This window comes from Nicotiana tabacum, chromosome 22 (assembly GCF_000715075.1).
Source record: "Nicotiana tabacum cultivar K326 chromosome 22, ASM71507v2, whole genome shotgun sequence".
NCBI classification, from domain to species: Eukaryota; Viridiplantae; Streptophyta; class Magnoliopsida; order Solanales; family Solanaceae; genus Nicotiana; species Nicotiana tabacum.
Window position 1 is genome coordinate 168,247,984 of NC_134101.1, and position 21,724 is coordinate 168,269,707.

Genomic DNA, 21,724 nt, shown 5'->3' on the forward strand with positions numbered 1-21,724 from the left:
GTCGAGGAAGTCAAATATGAAAAAAATAATAATTATTAGTTCCTGAGATGGTCTTGAATTAGAATTAGTGCCATATTATGTGTGGCGTTCAAATAAAAAGAGACCAATTTCATGCCAATATATATCATTCTTCGGACACTCCTAATTCACTAAGGACATGGAACCTAACCTTCCTTCATATGTAGTTGAAGTCGAAGACATGCTCAAAAATTGATAACGTTATGTTATGAGGGAATGGTATCTACTTGACAAAGTGGTTCAATTAAAATTGAAATTACTTTGAGAGCTCTGAACCATCTCAAGTGCAGACTTGGAGTTAATTTTGCAAGGCACGCGCAAAGGACTTCAAGTTTATCGGGGATTCATGACAACTATATTGTCTTCATTGGTACTTCAAGGCACCATCACGACCCTCAAGGTTGGGAAATCCGGGTCATGACAATTAGTGGATACTTGTAGACATGTAAAAAAATTATTTAGTCCGTACAAAATCTGGATTAAATTCTAAATTACTTTGGGTCGAATAATTAATTTGGACTTTACAAATTAAATAAGTCCATTTTAATATTTTTAAGCCCAAGGTCCATTTCATCTTAAGGTCCAGACTATACCATGTGTCAAGTGACATGACATATCCACTCAAACTCCAGGCTAATAAGGTGATGCCATGTGTTAAATGATATGGCAATCCAAGTCAAAAAGCAAGAACCAACCACAAGTCGCCAAGTGGCTAAAATGACATGGGCCTATCAGAATCAAGCAAGAGAGTTTTTATGTAACTTGATTGTCCATCCGCTACAACTATAAATAGAGGGGTTACATAACTCTCAAGGGACATTCAGAGTTGGAGAAGAACACGCCGCAATTGGTGAAGGCATCCATAAACAGAGAGATCAATCATCAAATGCATAGTTCTTCAACAAAGGAGTGATCAACAAAGTTTTTTCCAGAGATCAACCCGAAACAACAAAGTGTTACTTAACGTTCTTGGCGATTAAATACATCGCAAGAAGGTCTACATTATTCTACATTCGAGAAAGACGCTTCTCAAGCCCTCGAATCACGGAGAATTTCATAGAGGAGAATCAAGGGATGAATAGAATTGTACTTACAAATATTTATCAATAAAATCTCTCTCTTTTTTATATTATTTTTGTTGCAGTTTATTTTTCGTACTATAAAAATTTGTTGCGAACTAGCAAGAACGAAGCTAGACTCTAGTTAGGATTGTCATTTGATCACCCTTCTTCGGAAAATTACACTGCATATATAGATAAAATATTAGGTTTTAGAGGTATATAACATATACTGAATACCCTTTGTCAGGGATTTTTTGTATTTCTTTCAAATTTGAATAACCTTAGAAAATTTTTTGGCTTCGTCACTATCCATTAGGTATTTATGTCTTACATTTCTATGTTGCTACTAATCTAACTAATGATTAAGACATTGAGCATACAGAAGAGAATTATGACTTGTGTGTATATATATACACACCCATTATCGGATTACACTTGAAAATACTGCTATTAAGTCCACTTCTACTATGCATTAAGCTCTCCTTCCCCTGGTATGTCTCTTGGTTATTTCATACTTTTTATTCTTGATAGACTGGTTTTCCTATCTTGTTTGTTTATTCCATTCCTATATTCTTGGGGTTTATTTCACAAATGGTCATATAACTATGACGTGTTTTCATTAAAGTCATATAACTTTGTTTTCTCAAACAAAAGTCATATAACTATGACTTTTTTTCACTAAAGTCATATAACTTTGTCTTTTCACGCAAAAATCATATAACTATGATTTTTTTTTTTACCAAAATCATATAATTATATTTTCTCACACAAAAATCATAAAACTTTTACTAACTCGCAAACATCACAGTGATCGGAAAATATAAATTTTCAATAGTATTTTCTTTGTAGATTCTTATTTTCTTATTTTCAGCTTAATAAATAATAATCGAATTAAAATAGGAATGACTCAATCCGACCTGGCCCACCCGACCCAATACTCATATATATAAATTAAAATAATACTAAAAGTGAATAGTAAATCCTTCAAAACATGAAACTTCTATTGTTTATTTTAATTTTCGAGATTTTTATTCAAATTTATAGCATTTTTATTTCAAGTGCTCTCTAATTACACCTTTTATTTCTTTATTTTTCTTTATAAGAATCTCATGTATTCCGAATTGATTTTTTATGGGGAAAGAATTCACTTTTAGTAAATAGGAATGACCCAACTTTTAATTTATATATATGAGTATTGGGTTAGGGTGGGCCAGGTCGGGTTGACTCATTCCTATTTTAATTAGATTATTATTTATTAGGCTGAAAATAAGAAAATAAAAATCTACAAAATAAGAAAATACTAGCGAAAAATTATATTTTCCGATCACTATAATTTTTGTGAGTTAGTAAAAGTTTTATGATTTTTGTGTGAGAAAACATAATTATATGATTTTGGGAAAAAAAAATTATAGTTATATGATTTTTGTGTGAAAAGACAAAGTTATATGACTTTAGAGCCATAGTTATATGATTTTTCTGTGAAAAATAAAGTTGTAACTTTTGTAAAAAAAAGTCATAGTTATATGACTTTTGTGTGAAAAAACAAAGTTATATGACTTTAGTGAAAAAACGTCATATGACTATTTGTGACCGGTTATTGCTTGGCTTATGATGTTGGACTTTGTTTATCGGTTTTGTGATTAGTTAGTCTTCTAATTTCATTCTTTTCTCCATGTTGGAGGTCAAGTTTCATGTATAAGCTGTGTGTCAATGACATGGTCATCTCTATTAGGGTTTTAGTGTAGGAATGCACAGTGTTAAGGCCATGGCTCCTGTTTCTCTAAGTTCTCCCAATCACATTTGATGCTAAATAACTATAATGTGAAACTTACCTATGTGAGCTGTGTATAACCTGTCTCAAAACCAGATCTAACACCTATGTTGCGTTGGTTGATGGCCAGTGTAAAAATAGTCAAATTATAATTAATCTTTATAGTAGTGAATGCGTCAGGTTGTGCTGGCAATTGGCCTAGATAGAGTGGAAAATATAACAGAATTTATATAGCCAATCCCAATTTTGCTTGAAATTGATGCATAATTGACTGATTGATGATTGCATTTGATGTTATGAAGAAAATACTTTCCTTTTTGGTTTCCGGAGTCAGGTCTGATGACAAGCTAATTATGTTAGGCAGTGGATCTTATTTACTGCTGTCCATAGAAATTAATTCCCTTCTGATCTAGCAGAACTTTCTTTAACAGTTCGATTATTTGTAAAAACTTAAAATTCTACTCTTTTTATGAAAAATGTTTATGGTAATTGGGCATTCCTCTTGTAGTTAATTTTTGTATTCAGTTCTTCTGTCACCTGAAATCTTCTAATTAATACCTGATAAATAACTGTTGCATATTGACAGGTCTCTTGCTTCTGTTAGGAGGAATATCTGTTCCCTGGCTTGAACTTTAAACATCAAATTTCTGTTAAGAATCTTAAAAAATGACCTCTCTTAGTAACTATACCACTGAGCTCAGACATGGATTTTCAAATACCCTTGGGCATGAGAAGTGTGGTGCCTATTTACTTTTCCATAATGAAACTTCTCTTGGCGATGGTGTTCGAGTCTTCTTGTATTTTACGGGTCTTGCCTACTGTTTTATTGGATTGTCAGCTATAACTGCTCGATTTTTCCTGTCCATGGAAAATGTTGTTAAGCATACTCGGGCTGTGGTGGTGGTGGAGATAGATCCTTGCACAAACAAGAAAATAGTTAGTAATGAAAAGGTGTGGAATTACACAATTGCAGATATCACTCTGCTGGCATTTGGGACTAGCTTTCCGCATATCTCCTTAGCTACAATTGACGCAATACGAAACATTGGAAACTTATATGCTGGAGGTATGTTCTGAGTTCTGTTTCTATGCACAAAATGTTTTGTTTTCTCGTTCATAATATTGATGTAAAACCGAGATTTTTGTAAGGATCGAAATAATAAGGTGTCATATGTTAGTCAAGCAAACCTTGAACGATAATAAATCAGACAACAAAAGAGAAATCTACCAAAAGAGACACAAATATTTAACGTGCTTTGGTCATTTGACCTATGTCCACAGGCGGAGATGAGCAATTCACACTATATAAAAGAGAGTACAAAATATTGAGAAAATAACCTCACAAAGAGGCAAACACAAGTGACACAGTAACACTTGTCCTGAAAAGTTATCCCCCTAAACAAGACTCTCAAACCCCTAATGGCTGCATTGTGGATGCTACTAAACGAGAAGGAAGGATCCCAATTTATAGAAGTTCAAACCTTTTCCTCCAAGAAAATGGACTAGCCAAATATGAGAGATTATAATTTCCTTCTAGGAAAAGTAAAACTCAATTATGGAAAATATGTTGTTCTTTCCTTCAAGAGACATGAAAACCAAATATGGTAAGAAAATCAGGACAAATACCTAACAAGTTGTTGGTTACTTCTTTTTTTCCAAGTAAGAACCAACGCATTTGAAACTGGACATTTTCATTCCCTCTGCAATTTATATGGCACTTTTGCATTTTGGGACTTTCCGAAATGTTTGACACTATTCTACTAATAGTATCATACTGAAGAGCTTTTACAAGTTTGAATAAATAGATCACTTAATTGATTAAACTTAAGTTTTTCATATGATGTTTTTTAATATAAAACTAACTAATTTCTTTGATGTTCTCTTCCAAACTATTTAAATACTATAAATTGGGAAGGAGGGAGTATTAACTCACTGAAAGGGATGTCTCACTATGTTGGTTTTATGCATATAATCTCCAGGTATAAGAGCCAATTGTAAGATTGTTATGCAAAGTTATTCTCTTTCTTTTCCCCTAAAAGTTTGAGTTTACTGCTTTCGCCGAATATCTGGATGTTTTAGCATGTATATCAAATGGATATCTCTCTCTATTGAATTTGGTCTCCTTTTTCCTTCATGATATCCTACTTTGCACTTGTTATATTTTCCCAACTTCCCATTCAAAAACTCTCTTTTCCTTTGCAGATTACGACTTGTTTCATTTCTCTAAAGGTTGCACCGCATACATTTCAGTGTCACTAAGTGCTGCATCTTTCTTGTATGCAAACTTATATGCTCTATCCGACCGCATTATATTGAGAAGTTTTAGCCATCTCTAGTTTCCCTTAGCTTGTCCAAATCTCTGGTCCTGATAAAACCCACTGTGAACTTGCTTTTCGGATATTGAAGAACATGCTCGAAAGGTGTCCCTACACTCTTCCACCTTTCTTTTAAAGGAAGCTAACATGTGTTGCTGAAATAGTTGACCATCTGATTAGTCTGTTGAGATAATTTCATGATTATATCCCTTTCTGGTTTCCAGAAATTGACTGAATCTCTTCTGACCATTGCTATCTTGCTAATAATACATTGTGTTTTTGACTCGGCTAATAGGTTTGGGTCCAGGAACCCTTATTGGCTCTGCTAGCTGCTTTTGATCTGTTCCCGATACATGCTGTTTGTGTGGTGGTTCCTAAAGCTGGAGAGTTGAAGAGGATTGAAGACATTGGAGTTTGGATTGTAGAGCTATTTTGGTCTTTATCTGGCTTTACATTATTTTAGAGGTTATCTACATTTTGTATTTAAACTTTGGAAAGTCATTCTCCATTATCCTGTTTGCTTCTTAACATCGAAATGTCGATGGTCTAATAGTGAAATGGTATCATGTCTTAATCCTCCTGCACTTCTTGACAGAAAAATTAGGAATCATGTAATAACATCATGTCGTTGAACATTATTGATTTTGTAGGTGTGGACTCCAAAGGTTGTAACTCTATTTTAACAGTGTTGCAATTTGGCCTCTTGCTACTACATGCCTACAAGCGTTGGCCCTATATATCCCTTCCTCTGTATGTTTTTTCGTTTGTTATCATTAAGTTGTTCCTTATTCCCTTTTCATGTTTGTTTCATCTTAGTTTTGCATGGATAAATGCCCTAAATTCTGCACTTTGATGTTTTCTGCATATTTCAGAGCGAAAGGTGAGAGACCAGAGGAGTGGGTGCCTGCTGAGGAAGCTGTATACCAACCTCTTCGTGATCAATGCTCTGAAATAGTTCAACTTGGTGAAGAAGAGAATCGAAGAATGGTTGATATTTTCTCTACTCATTCAGGAGATTGGACAGGTAACTTTTAGAAAGATTGGATGTTCGACATTATTCTTGGCAATTAGATGTTAAGAGAAACTCTGGAGATCATATATAAATTCTGCACAACAGGCATTAAAAAACGATGACGGTGGTTGAGGAGTGCTTAAAGGGAACAAGAGCAAACTGTTGTTCCATAAGAAATGGTGATATTTTTAGGTTTTTGTGCAATGTTAAGAATTTCACATGGGTAGAGGAAATGAGTTGTTGTCTCCTGGTCTTGGGGGATCCTCGTCTAATGAGCTTATTTTGGGGGTTGAGTTAGCCCCAAACTTCATTTTCTTACCCAATGTTGGGTCCTATGTTATATTGTCCACACACCAAATGTCCACTTCTGGGAGTGCGGTGGGTGTTAAGTGTCCTACATTAGTAGAGGGAATGTATTGTTGTCTTCTTATATAGTCTTGGACAATATTCATCACGTACAATATATTATAAAAGTACGAATATAATATTGATAGATCGAAATACCCCAAAAATATTAAACAGAAGAACTCATAGGGAAAGGGCATAGCTGTACTAACTTATTTTTTTGGACTACAATAACTTATATGTTAATTTTTTAATATTTAATATTTTAAAATTAATACAAGCTTGTCTATTAAAATCTTATTAAAAATATGTAGGAAGTTTTAATAAAATCAATTTCATAAGAATTCTCCATATTGGTAATACATTACCACTTTATAATATTCAATACCGAAAAAAACGTAATGCTAAACGGACTGCCTAAAGCGCTGAAATTGAGGAAAAAATACATACGATAATATATTATTATATTATATTTGAACTGCTTTCCTACTCAAATAATTTTTTTTTGTTATTAATTTTTTGTGTAATATAGAAAAATAGACCAAGTTATTATAGAACAACTAAGAAATTTTTTTAAGAATATAAATGTGTGAGAAAAGAAAGAAAAACGTTGGTAAGAGCCAATACCACTAATGATTTTGCAAACATAAAGATCTAAAAGTGGAATGTCATCGATCTTTTTACTCTTTGAAAATAAAATTTATGGTGGATCAAATTATAATCACGGTTAAATATTCAAATATGAGATTAACTAATATTAAGAACATAAATCAACAGAAAATAAAATCAAATAATTAAAACTTTCAATTAATTATTTAGCAAGAGAATCCAATTAAATTATTTGTTAAAATTCATCATATGAGTAAATTTATTTTTTTGAAATTGAAAAAACATATAATATTACAAAGGTCCATACAAGTATTTGAGGAAGCACAATCAAAGCTAAATTCTGAACAGAAATAAGCTTTCAAGACTATATTATAAAAAATCAATCCTGGTATAGCACGATTATTCTTTGTAGATGCCTTCGGCGGAATCGATATAATATTCCTATGTCATGCATTACTTGCAAATGTCAAATCAAGAGGCATGATATTGTTAGTAATTAGAACAAGTAGTGTACCAGCAATAATTTTATTATGAGGTCGTACAACTCACTTTAGATTTGATATACCTCTTCAAATAACTGAAATAACCATCACAAATATATAAAATCAGATCAATAGTACTAAATTTATAAGAAAAGCAAAAGTGATAATATGTGATGAAGTGTTTTTGGCTAATCGTCAGACGATCGAAACAATCGCCCAGAGTTTTAGAGATATATTGGATATTGATGAACCGCTTGGTAGAAAAGTAATAGTTTGGGAGGTGATTTCTGTCAAGTACGATCAATAGATCCAAAATTGACCAAAGCAGAAACTGTAAAGCTACACGTGCCATTATTAACGTGCAACGCACGTTCATAAATACTATTATTTTTAAAATTATGGGTTCATATCTACTATTTTTGCAATTTTAATGAATTTTTACATACAAATTTTTACTCAACGTCGAAAGTTATGGGTTCAGTTGAACCCGTAAGTAGTACACTACATCCGCCTCTGCTTATGTCATTGCATTCACGGCGCTAGCTGCTGGAACTTCATGGCCTGATCTTGTGGCAAGCAAAATTGCTGCAGAACGGTAGATAACAGCCGACTCTGTCATTGCTAACATCACTTGCAGGTTTCTTATCAACTACTATATGTTTATCCTGTGAATAAATTAGTTGCCTGAGACAGTGTTAAAAAAAGTGGGTGATTCCTCGCTTTAAGCGAGAAGCGAAGCGGAACGGAAGGGGCATCGCTACTGCCATTAAAAGCGGCTCAGGTATGCATAAGCGACCGCTTCTCTCTAAAAAGAGAGAAGCGGTGAAGTGCATAGAAGTGATCGAAGCGGACGTTTTTTCAATTAAAAGACCCAAAGTCTTTTTTCAATTAAAAGACCCAAAGTCTTTTTTCAATTAAAAGACCCAAATCGTTGTTTCTGTTTTAGCACTTCTTCGACTTCTTCAGCAACAAACTAGGGTTCTTCAAACCAGCGATTTGTTCAAGCAAACTAGGGTTCTTTTTCTTCTTCTTCAAGGTTCCTCTTCTTCTTCTTCTTCAACAGTACAACATCAACTTTCAACAGGTATGTTCTGCACTTTTTATTTTCATTCTTCTTCTTCTTCTTCTTTTTGGAGTGCCACCATTTATTCATCATTTTTGAAAAATTTGCATCCAATATTTGCACCAAGCAAATAAGACTGAAACATTTATATTCTACATGCATTTATGTGTGTTTGTCTCTCTTTGGAATCGGCGACACTTCCTCTGCAACACCCAGTCAAGTGCCGCCATCGATTTGTCTGCACCTTTTATTCCTTTACGAAAATCGATAACTCTGCTTCCATACTTGTATGTGCTGATTTTGTCAAACCCACTTTGATTAATCTCTCTTTACTATTACTTTTTTGTGTTTAATTTCTTTACTTAGAACTAAATATAATTTTGGTACGGATTTTTAGTGTTGCACTCTAAATCTTAATGGATTTGAAGTTGTGAAACAAAAACCCTTGTTGCACTTGAATGATTGTTTAAGGGCTTCTCGTGCTTATTTTCCCCTAATATTTTCAGGTTTCTATCATAATTTTTTGTCATAATTATTTGTCATATTACGAAGATCTGTATTTTGTCAAAGCAAAGATTGGATCTCAAAATCGAGCTTTGTTGGAAATCCAGCCCCTTTTGAAAAACAACTTTCAGATTACGCCAACTCAAAGGTAAAGTAAATCAACATTTCAAGAATCGTGCATAATCTAAAAAGATTATATCTTCTCTGTTTTTATTACTGAGATTAGCTTTTTATCTTTTTCGTTTTCTGAATTAACGGCTAGTTTTATATTCTTGATGTATCTGTACACAGGATTTTGTTGGTAGAGTCCTGACTTTACAGTGATTTTGTTAGGCTCTTTTGTTTCTTCGATCTACTGGTTCATCAAGTTTTTAATTGAGTTTACAGTGAATTTTATCGAGCTCTCTGGATTCACTGATCTACTGCGCAATCGAAATTTTGGCTTGATTTTGCTAATCGTCGGAAGCTAAGTCAGGTCAATTAGATTGATTTTCTTGATCAGATTGTATTTGTGCTTGTTATATGCATACTTTTACTATATTTTAAATAATTGAGCAGATTGTGCTGGTTTCGATTTTGATATTGTTCTACTCCCTTTCTTTTGCTCTACAATCTGTGAAATCCTGATGTTAGTATCTTAGTTTTCTTCTTCTCCTTTCTTGGTACATTTTATATTGTTGGGGCAATACCAGTGGTAGCGGTGATAGCTCCTTCTGGTTTTTGGGTCGTGGTATTTTCTGTGTTTTCAGGAATTCTCAGAGTATCGGAGACAAGTTGGGCGCACGAGCACTCGCAAAGGAGAGCAACCTGGGCGAGTGTCAGCAAAGGGCGGTAGGAAGTGGTGCGTGAGCGTACAACTGCATCGAGTATAGCAAATCAGCCACAGGTTTTGTTATCGGGAGTTGGTACCTCCTGTTTTAATGTTTTCCTTTTGGTGTTAGCTAAATTACTGTTACTTTACTTCGCAATAGTTAAACCTTTCAACTAGGTTACTAGTTACCACTTGTTTCCTTCTAGTTTGATTTGCGTACGTGTGCACTAGCGAGTCTTCTCTAGATTGTTGTAGGTGTAGTGGATGCAGTCTGGGATGATAGAATAAGGGCATGTCCTCGGGTGGGGCAGAGTGTGGGGCTGGGGTTAGGGGGTGGGTCGGGTAGCAGGGGAGGTAGAGGGGGCAAGGGAGCCTATAGGTTGAGAATCGGGTCATGGAACATAGGTTCACTAACGAGTAAATCCATAGAGTTGGCGAAAATCCTGCAGAAGAGGAAGATTGATATAGCGTGTGTCCAGGAGACTAGGTGGGTCGGATCGAGGGCGAAAAACGTGGATGGGTATAAGTTGTGGTACTCTGGTGTCATGAGGGGTAAGAATGGAGTGGGTATCCTGGTAGATAGTCATCTTAGAGAGTCCGTGGTAGAGGTCAAGCGGGTGAATGATAGACTAATGACTATTAAGTTGGTGGTGGGTGAGGGTACTTTAAATGTTGTTAGCGCGTATGCACCGCAAGTAGGCTTGGATGAGGATATTAAGAGGCGCTTTTGGGAGGGGTTGGATGAGATTGTTCGTAGTATACCGCCTTCTGAGAGGTTATTCATAGGAGGAGATTTCAATGGTCATATTGGGTCATCTGCAGGTGGGTACACTGAGGTGCATGGCGGCTTTGGTTTCGGAGAGCGGAACGGAGGGGGCATTGCGCTGTTGGACTTTGCCAAGGCTTTCGATCTAGTCATTGCGAACTCGAGTTTTACGAAGCGGGAGGAACATTTGGTTACTTACCAAAGTTCGGTGGCGAAGACTCAGATTGACTATCTTCTCCTCAGGAGATGCGACAGAAGGTTGTGCGAGGACTGCAAGGTTATCCCAGGTGAGACCCTCTCAACGCAGCATAGGCTTTTGGTGATGGACATTTGTATTAGGATAAGGAGGAAGAAGAGGTCAGTACAAGCACGCCCCAGGATTAGGTGGGGCGCCTTAACTAAGGATAAAGCTAAGGAGTTGGAAGGGAGGTTATCGGCAGTGGGAGCTTGGAGAAGTAGTGGGGACGCAAAAACAATGTGGTCGACGACGGCGGACTGTATAAGAAAGGCGGCAAGAGAGGTGTTAGGGATATCTACAGGCCACAATGGTGGCCACAAAGGAGATTGGTGGTGGAATGCAGTTGTCCAAGATAAAGTGGAAGCAAAGAAGGCGGCTTACCTGCGGTTAGTAGGGAGCACTGACGAGGAGGAGAAGAGAGAGAACAGTCAAAGGTATAAGGTAGCTAGGAAGAAGTCAAAGATGGTAGTGATGGAGGCTAAGACGACAGCTTTTGCTCGTCTGTATGAGGAACTAAGGAACAAAGGCGGGGAGAAGAAGTTATTCCGACTCGCTAAGGCGAGAGAGAGGACGACTCGAGATCTGGACCAAGTGAGGTGCATAAAAGATGACGACGGCAAAGTTTTGATGGGAGATGACCAGATTAAGAGGAGGTGGCAGACCTACTTTCATAAACTTCTAAGTGAAGAAGGGGATCAAGATATTAGACTTGGGGAATCGAGGAATACCGACAGTCACCATGAATTAAGTGATTGTAGGGACATTGAGATCGATGAAGTCATGGAGGCAATGCGTAAGATGAGAAGGGGCAGAGCTACCGGGCCAGACGAAATTCCGGTTGAACTGTGGAGGTGTGTAGGTAGAGCAGGCTTGGAATGGCTTACTACACTGTTTAGTGTTATATTCAAGACTAATAGGATGCCCCAATCGGTGGTGATCCAAATGTCGCATCTTGTCCTAAAGTTCCGAGGCATGTGAAGGAAGAATTGAAATCATACCTTCAACAACAAAAAAAAAAAGTTAAAGACTCAAATGATTCATGAACAAGAACTTTATAATCTTGATGATGATGACGATGAAACATAATAAGGTGACGATGCTTCGTTGCTTCCACCAAAATCACAAAAGCGGGGAAGGATGCTTCCACCAATGTCTTCTAGTTGTGGATCTACTGGCAAGACCAAAGGTCCTATGGATTGTTACTTCCCGCAAAAATCTAGAGATAAGGGAGGAAAAAGTGGTAATCCTCAAGTTGATGCAAAAACGATTTTGAGGGACGTGCATTTACAATGTTTGCGCGGTGGATATATTATGCAGGTCTTCCTTTTAATTGTGTTAATTATACTGATACTTTTTCTTCTTTTATTGAGGTCGTAGGCTAATATGGTCCTGGAATGAAGCCTCCAACTTATTATGAAGTTAGAGGGCCATATCTAAAAAAAGAGGTGGCAGAGATGAACAAAATCGTGGAGGAGCACAAAGTAGAATGGAACAAGTTTGGTTGTTCCATTATGATGGATAAGTGGACAGCGAGAAATAGAAAAATGATCATCAATATCTTGGTGAATTCTCCTAAGAGAAGCCTGTTTCTTGAGTCTATTAATGCAAGCGACTCTTCGACTGATCAGCCAAACTGTACTCCTTGTTCAAGAATACAATAGACTCTATTGGAGCAGAAAATGTTGTTCAAGTTGTCACGGACAAAGGCAATGAAAATGTTAAAGCTGGTGATATGATGTCTGCTTGCTACCCGCATATCTATTGGACTCTGTGTGCAGCACATTCTATTAATTTGATCTACGGTGATATTTTCAAGGAAAGACCCTTCAGTATTGTCTTTAATCAGGCAATTAGAGTGCATTCCTATATTGTTCAAAGGCCTTTGTTATTAAACATGATGAAGAAATAAAGAAGCTTGGTGAAACCTGCAAAGACAAAATTTGCTACTGCTTTCTTGACTTTGGCTAGGATGTATGAGCAAAAAAGCAATTTGAAGAAGTTGTTTGTTTCAGATGAGTACACTAGCAGTGCCTATGGAAGGGAAGCTCGAGGGAGAGAATCTGCAGATATTATACTTTCTCCTTCATTCTGGAACAATGTGGTTCATGCATTGAAGATTGGTGGCCCTTTAGTTAAAGTGTTTCGTTTGGTGGATGGGGAGCAAAGGCCACCAATGGGCTACCTGTACGAAGCAATTGATAGGGCAAATGAGGTTATTCAAGCCTCTTTTAGTGATCAAAGAAAATACAAAAAAGTCTTTAATATCATAGATAAAAGGTGGGATAGTAAGCTTCATAGCCTTTTACATGCAGCTGGACTTGTTTTGAACCCGGAACTGTTTTATGACAATGAAGAGAGGATTCTAGGAGATGAACCTTTGTGGAATGGATACTATGAATGTATTGAGAAGTTGATACCTGAAAAATCCGTGCAAGATAAATCCATAGAGCAATTTAGTATTTATAGGAATGTTGAGCAACTTTTTGGAAAAAACATGGCCATTAGACAAAGAAAGACGAAGTCACCAGGTGAGCGAGTGCTTATATGTTGTTTTATAGTTAATAAGTTATTTCTTTATCAATATTATGTTTTGAAAAGTTTTCCATCAAAGTTCTAAGTCTAACATGTAGCTCATCCGGGTGTGAAAGGAATTGGAGCGTGTTTGAGCATGTAAGAACTAATAAGAAAGATTTAGTATATTAAGATAATTAAATTATATCTCAATTGTCCTAATCTTACTAATTACGTATTATTTGCAGATTCATACCAAAAAGAGGAACAAACTAACCTTGAAGCGTCTCAATGATCTAGTCTTCATTAAGTACAATAGAACATTGAGGCGTTGTTATAACGCTCGCAATGTAATTGATATAATTAGTTTGGACAACATCGATGGTGCTAATGAATGGCTAACTAGAGTCCCGAAAAATCATGCAAATGAAGAAGTATTTGAGGATACTTCTGATTTCACTTGGGGTGATGTTGCGGAGGCACGTGGAATTGGGGAGAGGATTTATGGTTTGAGGGAGAGTACCTCAACTTCAAGTTTACAGAGGAAGGGAAAACAGGCACCTACTTTGTCCCTAGTTGATGAAGAAGATGAAGTTGAAGAAGATGACGAGCAATATAATAATGATAGTGGAATACAAGAATTTGACAATCTTGTAGAAGAATAGGATGCTCATTTTGTGCTTTAATTGATGTTACTCTTTAGTTTTTTAATTGAAGTATTGAACATTTGCTTACATGTGTTGTCTATACTGTATTTATTTTAATTTTTTTAAAAATTCCGCTTCACTTAAAAAAAAGCGGGCGCTTCGCTTCTCGCTTTTCGTAAAATGGGGGTTGTCGCTTTTTCTCGCTTCACGCTCTTCACAACACTGGTCTAAGAGCAAAGATATTTTGCAGAATTGCTTTCATTTACTTGTTTTTGAAGTTTGACTGATACCAACTAGCTATTGTAGAGTTCATAGATCTTAATCTCCTATTAGCAAGTTAAACGACAAAAATTAGTAGTTTACTAAAACCTTATTCATATACTGCCTCCATTCACTTTTACTTGTCCAGTATTCTAAAAATAGATTTTCACTTTTACTTGTCACTTTTAGCATATCAATATTAATTACTCATTTTAAATTATTTTCTCAAATCTATAATAAATATACATTAATTAATATGGGTATCATGGTAAATTATGCACTTCATTTATTATTTCTTAAGGGGTTTGCAAAGTCCATAGTGGACAAGTAAAAGTGAACGGCGGTATTGGCGGAGCAAGAATTTTCATCAAAAGATGTCAAAATATAAATAATTAGATAAATCGAAAAGTCAAGGAGAGTCAATGTATAGTAAATATACATAAAAAAAATTATCTAGCAATATAGTGTAATTTTCCGGCGAAGGGGTGTCGCTTGACACCCCTTGGTTCAATGTGGCTCCGCCACTGTACGGAGGGAGTAAATTATAAAATGAAAATTTTCAGTTACTAGCCTAAATATTTTCATGATCCCTACCGCCAAAGCGAGGCTAGTGTATCAGAAGTGTGTGCTTATACATTTCCATGCCTTGAACTTGAGACTTTACCGTGTTATAAAAGATGTGGATATTCGAGTACCTAATGTACTTACATCCTTCCACTCTTCTTCCTTGCAGCAATTCAATGAACATTTATGCAGGCATTGGTCTGCCCTGGCTTATTGACACACTGTACAACTATATCGCATACAATGAACCACTGCAAGCAGAGAATGCAGAAGGACTAAGTTTCACTTTGCTTGTTTTTCTTCTGTTGGTTGTATTGGTGTTTTGGTATTCAGGCGACTGACTTTGGGTGCTGAGCTTGGAGGACCAAAACTTTGGGCATGGGCGACTTGTGTGTATTTCATGTTGTTATGGCTTCTATTTGTTGTACCATCATCTCTTAGAGTTTCTGGTGTCATCTATAGTCTGAAGTTGGGGTTGCCAAACTTATGGCTTGTTTTTAGTACTTTTTAACTTTTTTTTTGATGATCGAGAAATTCGTCTGGGGTCGATCCTTTGGACCAACCGCAGCCTTCGAAACTCGGTGAATAATGGGCCCGCCCCTCTACCCTTCTCCACTTAAATACCAGGTTTTGCTTTGCATGGTGTGGGGCCTTGAACCTGTGACCTAAGACACAAATCCACCACCCTTTGCCACTTGAGCTAGGCCCTGGAGGCTTTTAACTTATTTTAAGCATATTTTAATATTGCCAAACACTGAAAATAGCTAAAAATAGCTTAAACGCTGGTTTGACCAGACTCATGTTTTGGGGAACCATGTTTCTCACACACTGAAACATTGAACATATATTTCCTCAAGTATTTTCTCTGTTGTGCATGTTCTTAAGATACAACAACAACAACAACCCAGTGAAATCCCACTAGGGGTCTGGGGAGGGTAGTGTGTACGCAGACCTTACCCCTACCCCCGAAGGAGTAGAGAGGCTGTTTCCGAAAGACCCTCGGCTCAAAAAGACAAAAAGACAAAAAGACAAAAGAAGACAATATTAGTAACACCACAGAAATAATATGGAAGAATATATATATATATGAAAAATAAGAACAACATGAAATCAAGAAGAATGATACAAAGCAAAAGCAAAATAATGTCCCTACCAAACTAGTCTCGCAAAGTTATGGCATAAGACAAGACTCAACTACCTCCTAACCTACAACCCTTATACTCGACCTCCACATGTTCCTATCGAGTGCCATGTCCTCGGTAAGATGAAGCATCGTCATATCTTGCCTAATCACTTCCCCCCAATACTTCTTAGGCCGCCCTTTACCTCTTCTCAGGCCCTCCGCAACCAGCCATTCGCAGCTCCTTACCGGAGCATCTGAGCTTTCCGCTGAACGTGCCCGAACCACCTGAGCCTTGCTTCCCGCATCTTGTCATCAATGGGAGCCACGCACACCTTCTCCCGAATAACATCATTCCTAATCTTATCCATCCTACTATGCCCACACATCCACCTGAACATCCTCATTCTTGTTACATTCATCTTCTGGATATGTGATTTCTTAACCGGCCAACACTCACCCCCATACATCATGGTCGGCCTAACCACCGCTTTATAGAACTTACCTTTGAGTATCAGTGGCACTCTCTTGTCACACAATACTCCAGATACTAACCTTCATTTCATCCATCCTACCCCGATACGGTGTGTAACATCCTCGTCTATCTCTCCTCCCCCTTGGATAACCGACCCAAGGTACTTGAAGCTGTCTCTACTTGGGATGACCTGTGATTCAAGCATCACATCCACACCCACTTCCCTCTGCTCAGTGCTGAACTTACACTCCAAGTATTCCGTCTTTGACCTGCTAAGCTTGAAACCTTTAAATTCAAGATCTTGTCTCCAAACCTCCAGTCTCTCGTTAACACCGGTTCGCGACTCATCAATCAGAACTATGTCATCGGCGAATAGCATGCACCATGGCACATCCCCTTGAATGTGATGTGTCAACGCGTCCATCACCAGGGCGAATAGGAACAGACTGAGCGCAGAACCTTGGTGTAACCCCATAACAACCGGAAAATCCTCAGAGTCGCCTCCTACTGTCCTAACCCGAGTCTTTGCCCCATCATACATGTCCTTAATCGCTAAAATGTAGGGAACCGACACGCCTTTTGCCTTCAAGCTTCTCCAGAGAACTTCTCTAGGAATCTTGTCATACGCTTTTTCTAGGTCAATAAACACCATGTGCAGGTCTTTCTTTCTATCTCTGTAGTGTTCAATCAACCTCCTCACAAGGTGTATAACTTCAGTGGTAGAACGACCCGACATGAAACCAAATTGGTTGTCGGAAACGGACATCGTCATCCTCAACCTTGCTTCGACCACCCTCTCCCATACTTTCATAGTATGACTCAGTAATTTGATACCCCAATAACTGTTACAACTCTGGATATCACCTTTGTTCTTATACAATGGGACCACCGTACTCCACCTCCACTCATCCGGCATCCTCTTTGCCTTAAAAACAACATTCAACAACCTAGTCAACCACTCCAAACCTGTTTTCCTCACACACTTCCAAAATTCTACCGGAATTTCGTCAGGTCCGGTCGCTTTGCCCCTACTCATCTTACTCATAGCTCCCACGACCTCCTCAACATTGATGCGCCTGCAGTACCCAGAGTCGATGTGACTCTCGAAATGCTCCAATTCACCGAGCACAATATCCCGATCCCCTACTTCATTAAGAAGTTTTTGAAAGTAAGTCTGTCATCTCCTCTTAATCCGGGAATCTTCCATCAATACTCTACCATCGTCGTCCTTGATGCATCTCACTCGGTCTAAATCTCGAGCTTTCCTCTCTCTCAGCTTGGCCAGCCTAAATAACTTCTTCTCCCCGCCTTTTTCCCCTAGTTCCTAGTGCATACGACTATAAGCCGTAGTCTTAGCCTCCGTGACCGCCAGCTTCACTTCCTTCCTAGCTACCTTATACCTCTCCATGTGCGCTCGCCTCTCCCCCTCAGCTATGCTCCCCAGTAACGGTCAGTACGCCTCCTTTTTCGCTTCCACTTTACCTTGTACCACTTTATTCCACCACCAGTCTCCTTTGTGCCTACCAGAGACGCCCGTCGAGACCCCTAACACCTCTCTCACAGCCTCTCTTATACAATTTGTTGTCGTTGACCACATAGTGTTCGCATCACTACTGCTCCTCCAAGCTCCCTGTTCTTAAGATAATGAGAACTAATATTTTCTTCAATTGCATGCCACATTTGTTATTTAAGTTTAAAGAAAGCTAATCCAGGAATGTTTGTTGGCATATCTGCTTCAACTATCGATCAAATAAAAGAACTTTTAAGATGGTAAAGCAATGGCGGCGAATTCTTTCATATCCAACACTTATTGTCTAGATAAATTGTGTATCATTGATGAATACTTCAATATCAAGACAATCCAACTCTAAAATTCCACGGCTAAACTTCTGGAAAGAATCATCAAGATACAAAAAGAAAACCTCCATTCTCCTCTTGGAATAGACCATCCTCAAGCAGCAGCTCCTACACAAGCAGTAACAGGAGCAGCACTATTTTGTTTCGCAGTGCTGTATTTCTTGGTGATGAATCTGGCACACCAGAACAGAATGTTATCCAAAGAATAATGGTAAAATATATGGTAGAAGCTGAATAAGATTCAGAGTGACATATTGATGTCATGAAAGCCTTCCCTGCAACACTAAAGGGTGGGAATTATTCCAATTAAGTGTGGGATGAATATAACACTGAATAAAGGTGAAACAAGCTCCGTGGTTGTAGGAGCTAAGCTACATGCCGTATTACCTGAAAAAATCTCTCCATAACAGCTCATACATTAGCCAGTTCAGCCCAGTGCCACTACCACCGTCTTTCTGGCTAGAGGCAGCTGAAATCGTTCTGCAGCACAAAGTACCAATAAAGCATTAACCAGTTATAATAGTCTCACGGGCATTAATTAGTATCAGGATAGAAACAAACTATTGATCAGACAATACCTTGAAGTGGACTTTTTCAATTCATCAAACATGGAACGAGGAGAGAGACATCCCATAGCGAGCCAAGGAGATATTTTGCAAGAAAAGTTTGCACCATATATGCTGTCAGTAGTGCCATCCTTGTTTTCCTTATTGGGTTGGGCTTGGCATTCGGCTGCAAATTTTCTAAGTCTCTGCAGAGCTTCATTCTCTCCTCCCAAAAGGGAAGCATTAGCAGGTGGTTTTCCATTCTAAATGAGGGGCAAATGCAAATGATTAAGTATACCAAGATAAAATAAAGTTTACATTTGCCATAGTTTGCTAAGTAACTGAAACAAATCAACTTTGTCTGAATCGTTTGTGATGTTAAACAACTTACAATTCCTAAGTTTAGCATGAGTTACAATTTCAAGTCAGTGAAATATGGAACAGTTTCTTAAGTGATTACGCACGGTGCATGTAGGTAATACTTAAAAGAAACCTCCAAACATTACTCCCTAAAGAAGGTTCTTTCCAGATTACAATTTTGAGCCAGCAAATAAAAGCTGTTTGGTGTGCTGTGTCCGAGTTGGTGACCACTTAATAAGTTCATCCATATATTGATCAACAATTTGTCAAAGCTATGAGCTTGATATTTCAGTGCACAGAACTAGTCCATACAAGGATAATACAAGTAGAGCAAGGGTCATTTAACTAACTGATGCTCAAATCCCAAACCTTAAACCTACTTAAACATGGGGTTAAATCTTATAATGTTCACAATACAAGAGATGCATTGGATTAAACCATCAAATATTTCTGACTTGAATCACTTCCACTCTGTTATAAAAAAGGACTCTTGATCGTCTCTATCACTTAAAATGAAGTAGCTAAGAAACAGAAAGCAATGGGAAACTAAAGAACAACAATTATACCTCAATCTCAAACTAGATGGATTCAAGTATTAAAAAATAAAACTAGTTGACTTCAACTATCTGAATTCTTACCATCCGCTATATTACATCTGAACCCGTGTCATTCCAATACTCAAAAAGAATTTGTCTTTTAAGTCAAAATTTGTCCTTTAAGCAAATTAGGAGTTCTCAAACAACAGAAGTTTTCTACATTTTCTAGATACCAATGTAAAACTCGTTTCGTTCTATAACAACTAAAACTCGTTTCATTCCAATACTAAATTATCTATCTTAGGTGTTCTCTACATTTCTAATGATCAATGTGAAACTATAAAATAGTAATACCTGACCCATGGTGGCGCTCGGATTGAGGCCCAAGTCAACCAAAGAAGGAATCTCCCCAGTTTCCACATCACCTCTAGCTGGCAATCCCCTCAACTGATCCAATGCCTCAATTGTCTTCCTTACCTCCAACCCTTGCACTTTCTCTCTAAACCCTCCATAATTCGTCGGCATTTCCTCCAACTTAAAAGGCAAATCATCCACATGGTACAATGTACTACCCCAAAAATACTTAACCTCCACTCCCTCATCCTTCATTACACTCTCAATCTTATCTTCCCCTTTAACCTCATCATACGAAACTTCTCTATGAGCATACACTGCTTCAGCTCCGACAGCCTTAGCTATTTCAACCAACACAGTCTCTGGTTTTCCAATTCTAACAACAAGATCAGACCCTCTTGACTGTAAATTGTTCCTAAGGTCAGTGACGGATTCAATCAGGAAACTAGCGCGATATGGGCCGGTTTTATCAAACCCAGATGAGGATTTGCCGTAATCTCTCGGGTCAAAACAGTAAACGGGCAAAACAGACATGGACTCATTGTGGGCCGCGTTGAGGGACTCGTTGTCGTGGACACGCAGATCGTTACGGAACCAAACGATGGATGCTCGTCGAAGGCCTGCGGCATTAGAAGGCTCAGAGGGGCGAAGTGGGTTTAGAGTGAGAGAATCCTGAAGTGGGTTAGCAGAGAAAGTGGACTTGAAGTTGGATTTTGTAGGAGGAGGGAGAGAGGCTGAAGCAGAAAGAGAGAGATTTGAAAGAGATGAAATTTGGGTTGGGATTTTAACTTTGTTGGGTCTGAAAACGGTGGAGGAGATTTTGGGAGGAGTAAGGAAGTGGGTGGGGAGGATTGTAGAGAGAGAAAGTGAGATGGAGGCTATGGGTAGAGGTTGACATGGAACAAGTTGTTGGTCTTCTTGAGGTGTTTGGTTTTCTGGGTTGTCTGAAGATTGGTTCTTGGAATCCATTTAACAGAAGTAGAAGAAGAAGAAGAAGAAGATGGAGAAGATGGGGAAGATGATGATAAGGGATGGGTTTATGCCCTCCAAAGAATTTGTTGGTGTGGTATTCTGTTAGTATATCAAAATGGTTTATTATGCATAAAGTCTTGTCTCGTTGTCTTTTGCTAGTGTTAGGTTTATGAGTTTTTATTTTAGAGGTTGGTGGAATAGTGAGTACAAAGCTCTTGTCTGCGTGCTTACATTTCCCTTACCTAATTTTGCGCCCAAGTTGGGGCCTGGAGGGGAGTTGGTAAAGGCCTTAGGGTGGGAATTAAGTAGGTGTTTCGTCATTAAAAATGTGAGATTTGAAAAATATAAATTTTCAAGTTAAGTTTAAAAGGGTAGTTAAAAATTAAAATTGTATTTGGATAAACAATTTACCTGAAAAAACTGTTGCAATTTTTTGAAGGAAAATATTGTTTACTTAAAAAAGTGATAAAAACTACTTTCAAACTTGATACTGATCTTAAAAAAATTTCGAAACTCATCTTTAAAGA

General features: G+C 37.6%; 2 protein-coding genes and 1 pseudogene across 5 annotated transcripts; 2 read left to right on the plus strand and 1 right to left on the minus strand.

Annotated features, from left to right (window-relative positions):
• Positions 1 to 3,516: 3,516 nt before the first annotated feature.
• LOC107760075 (magnesium/proton exchanger-like) lies at positions 3,517 to 6,573 on the plus strand (annotated as a pseudogene).
• A 2,081-nt stretch (positions 6,574 to 8,654) lies between these two features.
• LOC142161686 (uncharacterized) lies at positions 8,655 to 15,555 on the plus strand. Of its 4 annotated transcripts, none has more exons than XR_012704865.1 (2): positions 8,655 to 10,066; positions 13,755 to 15,555. XR_012704865.1 is itself a non-coding variant. In XM_075243627.1 (2 exons), the coding sequence occupies exon 1, from the start codon at positions 10,537 to 10,539 to the stop codon at positions 11,971 to 11,973; it is 1,437 nt and encodes a 478-aa protein (XP_075099728.1). In that variant the 5' UTR covers positions 10,334 to 10,536; the 3' UTR covers positions 11,974 to 13,665; positions 13,755 to 15,555. The 4 variants fall into 4 exon arrangements, 1 of the variants encoding a protein (XP_075099728.1); XR_012704866.1 differs by having other exon boundaries at positions 15,148 to 15,555; XR_012704867.1 differs by having other exon boundaries at positions 8,655 to 9,328; positions 15,148 to 15,555.
• Positions 15,556 to 18,333: 2,778 nt separating this feature from the next.
• On the minus strand, positions 18,334 to 21,703 carry LOC107760080 (blue-light photoreceptor PHR2). The gene is made up of 4 exons (XM_016578100.2): positions 20,226 to 21,703; positions 19,009 to 19,238; positions 18,818 to 18,910; positions 18,334 to 18,603 (listed from the first exon to the last, which is right to left on the minus strand). Exons 1-4 carry the CDS (start codon positions 21,192 to 21,194, stop codon positions 18,525 to 18,527), a joined length of 1,371 nt encoding a protein of 456 aa, XP_016433586.1. The 5' UTR covers positions 21,195 to 21,703; the 3' UTR covers positions 18,334 to 18,524.
• Positions 21,704 to 21,724: the final 21 nt, after the last annotated feature.

Coding starts and splice junctions, on each gene's coding strand:
- LOC142161686 (XM_075243627.1), top strand. CDS start 10,537: ATGAGGGGTAAGAATGGAGTGGGTATCCTGGTAGATAGTCATCTTAGA.
- LOC107760080 (XM_016578100.2), bottom strand. CDS start 21,194: ATGGATTCCAAGAACCAATCTTCAGACAACCCAGAAAACCAAACACCT. Junction 19,239..20,225: donor CGAGCGCCACCATGGGTCAG/GTATTACTATTT, acceptor CCCCTCATTTAG/AATGGAAAACCACCTGCTAA. Junction 18,911..19,008: donor TTGAAAAAGTCCACTTCAAG/GTATTGTCTGAT, acceptor TTTGTGCTGCAG/AACGATTTCAGCTGCCTCTA.